At 38.5% G+C, this 12,857-nt stretch overlaps 1 protein-coding gene across 1 annotated transcript; it reads left to right on the plus strand.

The window, feature by feature from the left end:
• The first annotated feature begins 30 nt into the window (after positions 1 to 30).
• On the plus strand, positions 31 to 7,125 carry ruvbl2 (RuvB-like AAA ATPase 2). The gene is made up of 14 exons (XM_079648243.1): positions 31 to 109; positions 1,121 to 1,175; positions 1,354 to 1,409; positions 1,619 to 1,760; positions 1,909 to 2,038; positions 2,122 to 2,188; positions 2,762 to 2,868; positions 2,956 to 3,049; positions 3,222 to 3,440; positions 3,519 to 3,637; positions 5,580 to 5,699; positions 5,792 to 5,921; positions 6,073 to 6,187; positions 6,748 to 7,125. The coding sequence occupies exons 2-14, from the start codon at positions 1,121 to 1,123 to the stop codon at positions 6,771 to 6,773; spliced, it is 1,380 nt and encodes a 459-aa protein (XP_079504369.1). The 5' UTR covers positions 31 to 109; the 3' UTR covers positions 6,774 to 7,125.
• The last annotated feature ends 5,732 nt before the right edge of the window (positions 7,126 to 12,857 follow it).

Below are 12,857 nucleotides of genomic sequence, written 5' to 3' on the forward strand. Positions count from 1 at the left end.
AAAACGTACATAGAAAAAGAAAGGGTTGTTTCTTGTCGGACAGACTTACCCTGCGTACCATTGGAAAGAAGCGCCGCATTCTCACATTTTCGCAAGTGTGGCTGCACAGGTGAGTTACAATCATAACATAATTGTAATACATTATTATTAACTTTTCAAATCATAATACTGTAGAACTCTTACTATGATACAATCCCTTGCTATTCGCCTTCTAAACAAATCTTTGTAAGGTAACGTGAGTTGCTGAAGACAGAAAATCGTTTCATGGAGCTAGCTAGTTTGCTAACATAACATTAGCTAGCGTTAAATACTTTGCTTCGTTCTCGCTGAGGAGAAGATAGTAGGTAACATTTGTGGCTTCTGCATATCATCTAAACAATCTCATGTTGCTGATGACTGAGATGTGTGTTTTGGCAAAACGACAAACATGACAAATTAAAAGCCAAAGCGACATGGCTAACGCTCTCATACACGTTTGTGTTGTGGCATGCGTTACAACTGTCGCTATGACAACCGACCTGACAAGACATACTCAGTAGGTAGGTACATCGTTATTTTCCAGCTCAGATATTAGTGCTGAGTCTTTATGTGAAACCTGATGCTTCTTCTATGTATTCAAAAAATCTAGGACAGGAGTACTGAACAACTCACACCGGGCTCATTGTTAAGAGCGTTGGACAATATACATTCGAGATATGGATTAGATAATTGAAATATGTATGGTATTTAATTGTTAATTAATTGGCCAGAAATAAAAAACTCTTAGATTCTACAGTGCTCAATACCGTTGTTTCTTTTCGTATGGCAGCTCGCACACCTCTTGAAGTTTTGTGAGCTTCTTTCAGCCCAGCATCCATGGTATTTCTCTCTGCTCATGAGGAAGATCGATTATTCCTATCTTCCTCTTTAGCTCACCAATATACACACTACACAGTCACAAAGTGATTTTGACTATTTCTTTGTGACTGTGTTGTTATTAGAGTGTACCTCCTAAACTTCATATAACGGTATTTTCCTACTAATAAAAATAATAGTTGAGCGGGAAGAATTATTTTATTCTGAAACTAGTTATTGTGTTTTTATTAAAGATATTTTTCTGTCTGCTTATAATCAAATTCAGATGGCGACTACAAAGGTCCCAGAGGTCCGTGACATCACACGGATCGAGAGAATCGGTAAGCATCCACCTTCACACTGAAACCCTGACTGTTTAGCTTCAATGGAGACACATTAATGATTGCTTGTGCATATTATGATCAGGTCAACGTTGATTGAAGTCTTACCAAACAGCAAATCCCTCTTCCAAATCTGCTTAATATTCATGTGTAAATTTCTATCTTATTTTGTGTTAAGGAGCACACTCTCACATCCGTGGCCTTGGTTTGGATGATGCTTTGGAGCCAAGACAGGTAGCGTTCAGTCTTCTTCTTCAGTTGGCATTACAAACCTAAACAGATGTGTACTGTTGTATTTAGAGAATAACTTTGTAGACTAGAAGTACTTGGATCCCAAAAATGTGAAAGATACAGCTATATTGTAAAAAAAAAACGGAAATATATTTAGATGTGCATTAATATTTGTGTGACTTCAACCTTCATATGTTCATGTTCACCTGCAGGTGTCTCAGGGGCTGGTGGGCCAGCTGGCCTCCCGTCGGGCAGCGGGGGTCGTCCTGGAGATGATCAAAGATGGCCACATAGCTGGCAGAGCAGTTCTGATCGCTGGCCAACCTGGCACAGGAAAGACTGCCATTGCTATGGGTAAGTGTTACGTTGGAGGCTTTCAAAAACACAACTTCATTTGATCCTCCCGCTGTGGAAGTCATATTGTTGTTGTAAATGGCTGAAGTTATTGTTAAAGCATGATCTTATTTTCCTGGCCTCGATTTATTTTATATTTTGTATGCAGGCATTGCCCAGTCCCTTGGCCCTGATACACCCTTCACAGCGATGGCCGGCAGTGAGATCTTCTCCCTGGAGATGAGCAAGACCGAGTCACTCAGCCAAGCTTTCAGAAAAGCCATCGGAGTGAGGATCAAGTGAGTGATCAAACAAAATATTGGTATTATGTCATTTTCATTGTTTGAAATGAATCAGTATTCATTGTGTGATTCTTCTACAGAGAGGAGACAGAGATCATTGAAGGAGAGGTGGTGGAGATCCAGATTGATCGACCGGCCACAGGAACGGTAGGCTGCTGACGTGACAACTTCAAGTGCACTCCCGACTCGCAATGTTCTTTTGACGCCAGAACACATTACGGACCTGTTTACTCCTGTTATTGACATGCGTCTTAGGCAATTGGATCATAAGTAGATAGTAATAACATCAATACGACAACGAAAATGTATTGGATCCCTCAAAGCAGTTGTTGACGTATTTTCCTATTGCGTCCTGGTCTGGGATGCATCTAACCTTATGCATCCTGATCCATCCCATTAAAGAAACATTTTGTTCCTCTTTTACTCTTTCCGTTTTTTGCTGCTATATACTGCATCACTGCTTTTCAGAGAGAACTTATAATCACTAATGGCATTCCCCCAAAATGCAACTCAAAAATATAGCATCCACTGACTTACGCACAATGTTTCAAAAAAAAGCCATGAGAGAAATTACAAGTGCGTCAAACATATTAGTTGATTTTAATTTCAAATATTCATTGCCTAATAGGCAGGCAATCATTTTTTAAAAGTTGTACAGGAAAACGGTACACCATCTTCTGTCCTTAAACAATCTTATACACATTAAACTTTCTCTTCCAGGGTGCCAAGGTGGGCAAGCTGACTCTAAAGACTACTGAGATGGAGACAATATACGACTTGGGAAACAAGATGATTGACAGTCTCAGTAAAGAGAAGGTTCAAGCAGGGTGAGTTTATATCTCTTCACACTTCAGGATCACTCAGGATAAGATGTGTAATCTAAACTGTCTTTCTCTGTTTTATTTTTTTCTCAGAGACGTTATTACAATTGACAAAGCCACTGGAAAAATCAGCAAGTTGGGCCGCTCCTTCACCAGAGCCAGAGACTACGATGCCATGGGAGCTCAGGTATCCTCTATCTGTCGCATCAATACAATTCCACCTTCAATGTTTTTTGGACATTAGCCATGTGGTTTCTCAAAATGCATTAGCCTGGGTTTGTAATGTCACCACATTCCTAGTGATTGATTTAATTTGACAGCTTTTCAGAATACATATTCATTGTATTTGTGTTCTGTAGACCCAGTTTGTTCAGTGTCCAGAGGGGGAGCTGCAGAAGAGGAAAGAGGTGGTCCACACGGTGTCCCTGCATGAGATCGACGTCATCAACAGCCGCACACAGGGCTTCCTGGCGCTCTTCTCCGGAGACACCGGAGAGATCAAGGCTGAAGTCCGCGAGCAGATTAACGCCAAAGTGTGTGAGTGGAGGGAAGAGGGCAAGGCCGAGATCATCCCTGGGGTAAGTGCAACTCTGTGTTTTTTATATCTGCTTTATCTGTGATTGTCCTTGACTAATTGTTCATGTGTCTGGTTCCAGGTGTTATTTATCGATGAGGTGCATATGCTGGACATGGAGTGCTTCTCCTTCCTGAACCGTGCCCTGGAGAGTGACCTGTCCCCGGTTCTCATTATGGCAACCAACAGAGGCATTACTCGGTAATCATCGTCTACATTTTTCTTGCATTTTATTATTAAGTTGTATTTTTCACGAGTTTTACAATAAAGCTTTATTTAAATGGCACTTTTTATCAGCACGAAATTCCCCTCAGATCAGATGTTAAGACCTTTTCAGATACATGCAGCATAGCAACAAAATATAAGATTTGAACAGGTTAAGAGACAAAAGGAGGTAAAAAAGGTATGACACAAGACTAAGTTAATCGATGTACCAATGTAAAACCCTAAAAAATAAAGTAAACATTAGGGATGCACCGAATATTCGGCCGCCGAAAATTATCGGCCGAAAATGGTTAAAAAGGCTCTTTCGGCTTTCGGCCGAAAGGGTTTTAGCACCGAAAAAATATCACCGAATGTCAGAGAACAGGGTTACGTTGGTAAGCTAACGTGTTGTTGTGATGACGTAATCAAAACGCAGCGACAAGCACGGCGCGCGACCATGCTCGCGGCTGGCTCACAGCCAACATGTCTGCCGCTTGGAGATATTTAAAAATATCAGAGAAAGAGGCGCGGATTGCGATTTGTAAAACGTGTTCAGCTGACATTTCTCGAGGGGGTGTAACTGCAAAGACTTTCACCACTTCGGGATTACTCCACCACTTGAAATCAAAACACCTGGACAAATATGCGGAGTAAGATCAAATCACAAGCACTGACAGCGAGAGACTGTTCAGCGCTGCCTCTCATGTGCTTGATGAGAAGAGGAACAGACTTATGGCTGATAAAGCAGAGAAGCTACTGTTCATTAAAAAGAACCTCCCACTTTTCCTTAATAAGTAGACAAGGCTGGCTTATCATAAGCTTATCTAGTTCTACATGTCTACTCTATACCCACTTTCCTGAACAATTTTCATTGTGAGTTATAATTCACCATCTCAGGTTATCATTAGGGGGAAATGACAGCAGCACAGTGTTCAATATATTGTACTTTCGGTATCTAAATGATACAATGTTGTTTACATTGCTCATGAGGACAGACCACCTTATTTGCAGATTCTTGAAATTGTAATTTAATTTGTAATTGATTGTGGATTTTGTATCCAGTTTTCACTTTATGTATCTTTATACAATGTGTACTACTTTGCTTATGAGGACAGACAGCCTTATTTACAGATTCTTGAAATTCAATTGTAATTTCATTTGTAAATAGTTACATTCATGTGGATTTATCCATTTTGCACATTTGTATGCATGCACTTATAGGTGCATTTGTTGTTGTTGAAGCCTGGCTGTTACAGTCTTTATTTACACTATTTTGTTGTAGGCCTACTGGCCTAGATGTTTATGCAGTTTTAAAGCACCTTGGCTTTGTTCTGAATGCACTTTGTTGTAGTTATCCTACAGAGAAAAGAAAATGGACTTGACTTGGAATTAATGTAATGTATGCATTCAAAAGTGCTGAATAAATGTTTTATGGACCCATACTAGTGATTATTATTTAAGTTAAGTTTTGCCATAATCATGTCTTTTTCCATAATCAGGAAGCTGAACAACATTGGTAAAAAATGTATACATTATATATATTTCTATTAATCATTTTCGGCCTTTCGGCATTCGGTTTTCGGCCAACTGTTTCCTATTTTCGGTATCGGTTTTGGCCAAGAATTTCCCATTCGGTGCACCCCTAGTAAACATATATGCACAAGAAAAATAATAGTAATAAAAACTTCATTATTCTAATAAAGCTTAAAAATATTAAAAGACCAACTTAAAAAGAAAAAATGTTGCAATTAAAACTGTTCAAGTTTATAAATGTGGGATATCATTTTTGGGGGGATTTTTTTATTTCTAACAAATCTTGTATCAGGCTATTGTGTTTCTAAACCGTTAGTAGCTTAGAATTAAATTGAATACAGTACGATTCTGTAAATGATGTTTTTATTTTTTATTATTTAAATATGCACTCTGTTATTGCTCTTAGCATCCGTGGCACCAACTACCAGAGCCCTCATGGCATCCCCATCGACCTGCTGGACCGCCTGCTCATCATCGCCACCTCCCCTTATACTGAAAAAGAGACGAGGCAGATCCTCAAGATCCGGTGAGAATCTGAGTTCATCAGCTGTCGGCAAACTATCTTCACTTCTTCTCAGCGTTGTAAATCTAACACAAACTTGTATGGTTTAATTTCAGGTGTGAGGAGGAGGATGTGGAGCTGAGCGACGAGGCTCACACCGTCCTGACTCGCATCGGCATGGAGACGTCTCTGCGCTACGCCATCCAGCTGATCAGCACTGCTGGGCTGGTGTGTCGCAAACGCAAGGTAAGCTCAGTCTGAAGAAGCAGGGCATATTTCTGCAGCTGTGACACAGTGGGAAAAAACTGCTTCCTCATGGATAGATTATATAACGGCAGTTTAGTCATGAGTTTCTGCAGTCTTAGTGTTGATGTCCTCTTTGTTTTTGCTTCTTCAGGGGACAGAAGTCCAGGTGGAGGACATCAAACGGGTCTACTCTCTGTTCCTGGATGAGGCCAGATCCTCTCAGTACATGAAGGAGTATCAGGATTCCTTCCTCTTCAATGAAACACGTGAGTTTGATGTTCATCCTCTCTTTCTAAATCAGGGGTTTCAGGCTTTTTGTTACAGGGACCCCTTAAAGAATACATACATTTACAATTGAATTACTTTTCATAGTAATAAACAGAAAGATATTTCCATTTGAATCATGTGAATGACCTATTTTAAACAGAGAACCATTATTATTTAGATTGCATTTGGACTCATCTTGACGTCACCGATTCATGACACAATCATATCGGACCATCTAATGAACAATGCTTGTTTTATTGATGCATATATTCCCCATCTAAACATGAGATACTACATTTACAATTATACAGGATTACTCAAACTGCTCTCTATAGTACTGATGGCCAGTTGTTTCAGAGCAAAGCAGAGAATAGTGATGTAAGGAGAATTAACTTATGAAAGAGTTGAGCTCTGATTAGCATTTCACCAGTAGGCTAAGCTCTCCCATCATTTAATTTAAAATGAACAAATATTAAAGAAGGGCAAACATGTTTCTGCACAATATTCCAATTTCTAATGTTCATATTGAATAATCAAAATGTATCTGTCTACATTTCAGAAGCCCCTACCATGGATACCTCATAATGAAGATGAGTGCTTTGTTTTCTTACTCTGAAGTGTTTACGTTGTCGATCGTCTCAGCGCTGTGTCTAAATTTGAATTCAGCATTGAACTACATTAGGAAAGAATTCAAATGTATAAATTAAATGAATTCCTCTATCTGTTCACCTCTGTTCACCTTTAGTTCTACATTGTTTGAATAAAAAATGTTCACTGAAATGTCTAGTTAATTCTGAATTTGCCACAAATCTGTTCATCATCGAGGCCTTACGGCAGGAATATGCATTCCTTCAGTGTTTTCTTTTTTTGTTGACTTGTCTTTACATGGTTTATTTTTATGAAAAATATTAAACGGGCTTTTCTAAGCACACTTGGATGATTTGTTTTCCTTTTTATCATTCAGTCTGGAACGTTACAAAATATAATTTGTGAGAAAACATTAATTTGATATCATACCACAAATTTCATTTTGAATTTGTTTATGCGACCAGCACAACCTTCCTGGATAATGCAAAAGCTTTTATACAAAATAAAGCCCAAAATAAGAAATGTCTTTCTATTTCTGATGAATTATTTGTATTGTCTTAACACACAAGCAGTATTATGGTGTATTCACACTGATGCTGGTGAGCTCAGTGAATGTTCGAGTGGGCTCTCTTACACCTACCTGTAACCAAACGCAACACTGATATCAATGTCAGGAAGCACAACTCAGATTACACCACTAGAGGTCATAAAAAACAGTTTTTCAGGCCTTGCTAAGTGACTCTTTAAAATTGCATTTTCGGAGATGGGTGGTGTTGTTTGCCATCTCTTACAACACCTCTTTAAATATACATAATGGTATGAGACTTTTGTTTTGATACTTGGAAAAATTATTTTAAATTCCTGGTTACATTTTGAATTATTTAAATATATCAAGCCAATACAATTTAAGACACATTTCAGACCAATTTAAACAGAGAAGAGGCTAACACCACAGATTGAAAATGACAAAACAGCCTCAGAGTGTGCTATAGTTTGAAATTGTTGCCACAAGGTGGAGCCCAAAGATCTCTTTCTACAAACTGTCTTGAGATAAAGGAAGCCCTGAACACGTTCTTCAATGAACAAGTCAAACAGCATTTCTGACAGCCTAAAAATATCTTCCTCTTGCAGCAGGTAGTTTATTAAAGACGCCCGCCTGTATGATGGGTGTGAGCGCTTTCTGTAGGTGACTGCAGCTAGTCCACACCTCAATCTCACACCCAGCCTGATACACTGTCAAGGTATTACCATGCTCTGCCTCTGAAACACACACACACACACACACACACACACACACACACACACACACACACAAATACACACACTCACACTTTTATTTTATGTTTGGATAATCTGATGCTTATTATCACAAGTCCCGATCTTGTTTTATTCATAATTTGTCTAAAGCCACATTTATTTATGCTGTATTTGTTCTTAAATGTCTTTTGCTTTTAATCTGTAAAGCACTTTGAAATGCCACCTGCTGAAAAGTGCTATATAAATAAAATTGCCTTGCCTTGCCTTGCCTTAAAGCAGTTGCCTTTTCATTTGAATTGCGAAAAGAAATTCAGAATCAAAATCAGAATTATGATACTTTATTAATGCTGGAGGCAATTGGGTTTCATGACTCCATTTTAGAATTATTAAATAAAAGATAAGACAAAAATACAATACAAATATTGATTAAAAAAACACAACTTAGTAGTAAAGTAAGTATGGGCAATGAAACGATAGACAAATAAAGAAAAACTGTTATAACATAATCATTTAAAGTAGATTGTCCAATAAAAGATACTGAAAACAAACATATTCATATACACATAAGTAGTTTTACAGGATAATTGTTTAACATGTATTTTACAATATATACAGTGAATCAAAGTTTAATAATATAACTTATTAAAAGAAACGACATAAAAGTGTTCAGAGCACTGTATTCTATGACATCTATTCTGAATTCTATTAAAACCACAGCTGCTCGTTCATGGCCTCCAGTCCTCCATTAAGAAGCCTCATCTCTAAAACCAATTAGAGCACATTAATCAATTTTACCTGCATATAGTATGGGTACAGCACAGACAGTTCCCTATGTGGAAATGAATATTTAATGTTTAGTGCTGGTGGTGGGAGAGAGTTCTGCGTGGATTACCCCGCTCCCACATTCCATAAACCCCGCCCCCCCAGTCCCCCGAGTCTGCTGTTGGCTGCCTACTACCAGAGCATTTGATGGATTCACTGGTTGGATTAAAGCTGGGATAAACTTCCCGAGGGTTCAGTTGTTTGCATGTAAAACAGTGTGTGTGCGCACTTCATATCTATAAATGTACTTTATGTTGTGTTCAAGAAAAAATGTAAATAAGAATTCAAAGAGCAGATACAGAATCCTATGTATACCTCTGAGCACCATTACATCATTCTCCATGTATCAATATCTGTTTGAATACGACCCGAAGACATTTATTTTTCTTCAGTGTCGCTTTGAATCCAAATATTGTTTACAGATCATGTTCAACTCAGGCCCTCCGGGTGTGAGCAGGGCTTCTTGGATTTGATCCCGCTCCTTGTGTGTACACACACCACTGTCCACAGGCTACAAGGCTGCGCTGCATGCTAACATGTTGTGGCATTTTGCCTGCTGTACTGATTTGGATGCCCTTTCTTCACCAGTTAGGCCACGCTAGCATTCTGCAAATGTCCCTGTCACAGCACCTTTATTTATTTATTTTAATCGTTTATTTGGCAGGGACAATGCACAGTAATGAACACTTAAAAAAATTAAAATGTATCAATCGTAACAGTGCCAGATTTAGCTTTGAGCTAATTTCCATCCGCAGTCCCTCACATAAAACATTTAAGAACATTACATTTTACAAACATAGCAAAAACAAAATACATGATATGCAAAAAGTGCAAAAGAGCAAGAGCAGTATACACAAGTATTTATGACATGGTAATACAATATAGCAGCAACGACATATAAAGTGCAAGAGAAGACAAGAGCTACCTAAAGTGCTAGAGGACATACCCCTAAAGTGCATTTAGCGGTGATTCATCAATCAATGTTTATTTATATAGCCCAATATCACAAATGTTACATTTGTCTCAGTGGACTTCACAGTTTGTACAGAATATCAGTATGAAAATACGACACCCTCTGTCCTTAGACCCCTACATCGTACAAGGAAAAACTTCCAGAGAAAACCCCACAGTTTAACGGGGAAAATGGGAGAAATCTCAGGGAGAGCAACAGAGGAGGGATCCCTCTCCCAGGACGGACAGACGTGCAATAGATGCCGTGTGTAAATCGAAAACATAATACATTTACAACATAGGTAGTCCAAATGTTTGGAAATGCATGTGTCTATAATAAGAAGATGAATCCACGAGGATGTCAACAATCCTGTGGGAGCCTCAGGGAAGTAGTATGATGAGAGTCAGGCAGGACCACAGTGACAGGTTCAGCCACAACTCGAAGTCCAGGACTCAAATCCAGAACTCATGATAGAGGATCCAGGACTCAGGACTAAGGATCCAGGACTAAGGATCCAGGACTCAGGATCCAGGACTCAGGATGGAGGATCCAGGACTCAGGACTAAGGATCCAGGACTCAGGATCCAGGACTCAGGATCCAGGACTCAGGATGCAGGATCCAGGACACAGGACCGCATCAACAGGATCTGCCACGACTCAGGATCCCGGCGTAGATAGACACCAAAAAGAAATTTGTGGGAAGCTGGGCTATTCGGAACATGAGAGTACACAGGTACAGACAGACAGAAGGAAGAAATAAGGTGTCCCCCGACAGTCTAAGCCTATAGCAGCAAAACTAACGTGTCTACGTACATGGACTCCCTTAGGATAGGTTGACATGATTGCACGTCTGTTTGTTTCTCAACCATTCTTTGAGTTGACCTTTCAAACTTGAGAGTGAGACAATCCCATATCTCAGTTGGGAGGCTATTCCACAATGAGCTGCTTTTAATGGAAAGGACATTTTGTCCAAAAGTGGTCCGTCTACGGTGGACCTCACAGTCTCCTCTGTTTTCTGACCTAGTGCAGCGTCCAGTGTGTTTTTTGTGGATGAATTCCCCTAAGGGAGGGGGGGCCAGTCCATGTAAACATTTATAAAAAAAACACATACTTTTAAAAGACTTAAAACCTGACCCCTCTTCATCTCTTAAAGTGGAGATTTGTCACCAGACAATTTAATTCCATCAAAAATAGAAATCAGAGCATGATAGCAATGATACAGGTGAAAAGAATCAGAAGTGGCTCTATCTCAACAACAGGCAGGAAATCTCTTTACTCTATTGACCGTTTCCGAAGTCATTGAAATTCTCATAGTCTAACTAGGCTTTCCGTCTAGATGTCATTAGCTTAATGTATCCATATCAAAATCAATTCCATCACTCATGCAATGAATCGACTTGCTGATCAATGTGATTGATTTGAGATATCGTCGGCTGGAATTATCACATCCATCTTTTACCACAATGAGGGTCCAATTGGGATTCCTATTGTTGCAATACCAAAATCAAATGTTGTATCAATATTTATAGATTAAATTAATTTTGTTCATATAAGTAGGATCTTGAAGCAAATACAACATTGAACTAGTGATGTAAGAAATTGTGTTATTAAATGAATGAATTGGAATGTTACACAGTCCCTAATACTATATATGCCTTTGTCTTATTTTGTATTGGACTGGGTAATTTATCATTATTGCATTGATATTTTGATATGAGGCTAGTCTTAGGTTTTCTATATCGTAATAACGTCATAAACAGTAAGTGTTGTCTTTGTCTGGTTTTAAAGGGTGAATTACAAGGGTGATGTGATTTTTCTATTTTTTAAAAATTATTTTTTCTTTATAGCCACGTAGTCATAATATCCCCAAATTCTAATTAATCTCAATTTGAAAATATTTTATGAAAGCACCAATAGTCAAACCAACAATATCGTCGCAATGTTGATCTTGAGGTATTTGGTCAAAAATATAGTGATATTTTATATACTCTATCGGCCCGTCCTAACTTTTACTGTGTGTGGTCTTTGAATGTGTCATGATGATGCTCCCTGCTTAAACTGAACTCAGCACACAAACTGATTTCACTAACCTTTGTCTAGACTTTGAAGTTACACTTGACTCTACTCTTGACTCAAGCCCCTCTCAGAGACGTGTTTATGCAGAGGTTGAGTTCTCAAAGCAAAGATGACTTAAGTGTTAAAAGAAGGTCAGGAGCAAAGAGTCAAGTTAGTGTTCAGGGCAAAAACACTGATGACACAATAATGGACACTAAGAGAGATTGTGCAGGTGAACAAGTATGTCTGAAATGTTATGTTTAGATATGCAAATGAGACCTAATGTTAACTTTTGATGAAATTAGAATAAACATACAGACAGAATTTAGTAATATCACAGCTAAATATGTATTTTGGATGTTTTTCTTTCCACTAATCTGAAATAAGAAATGTTTTTGGAAGCGAAATAGCCCTCTGTAAACTTTTAACATTGACCAGTGATTGTAAAAACAATGTTTTTTTCTGTTTTGTTAAGACCCATAAGAATAGTAAAGCCTTAAGCATATTGTCTGTGCACACATACTATATTTATTATTTAGTCTCTCTTCCTACAATTTCTATTTCCATACTATGGTTCCAAAATAGGATTTTAGGATGTATGCAACATTTGGAATGTGCTGCTCGTGAATGGATAGAGTAACTGAACAAAATAAATCCTTTTTCCATCCTCTCTCTGTTCGCCATATGTGAAAAGGCCAAGAGTGATTCCTGTGGTAGAATTAGGATGAGGTCAATGGAAGTGCATATACTGTATGTTCTTTCACATATGGCAATGTGTGTATTCTCTGATGTTGGAAAAACAAGGTTAAGTGACACAATGTAATCACGCTACATCAGATTTGGTTGAAAGCACATGAAGGAATTCTTAGGAAAAAAACACCACTGGGCTGCTGAAGTATCACCCCGACCACCAACTTAAGTTCTGAATCCACATGTTATTCCACTTTGATCCAAAAGATTTTTGACGTTATAAACCACAACTTTTCTGGTTGGAC

Source organism: Notothenia rossii (assembly GCF_949606895.1).
Source record: "Notothenia rossii genome assembly, chromosome: 9".
Classification (NCBI taxonomy): domain Eukaryota; kingdom Metazoa; phylum Chordata; class Actinopteri; order Perciformes; family Nototheniidae; genus Notothenia; species Notothenia rossii.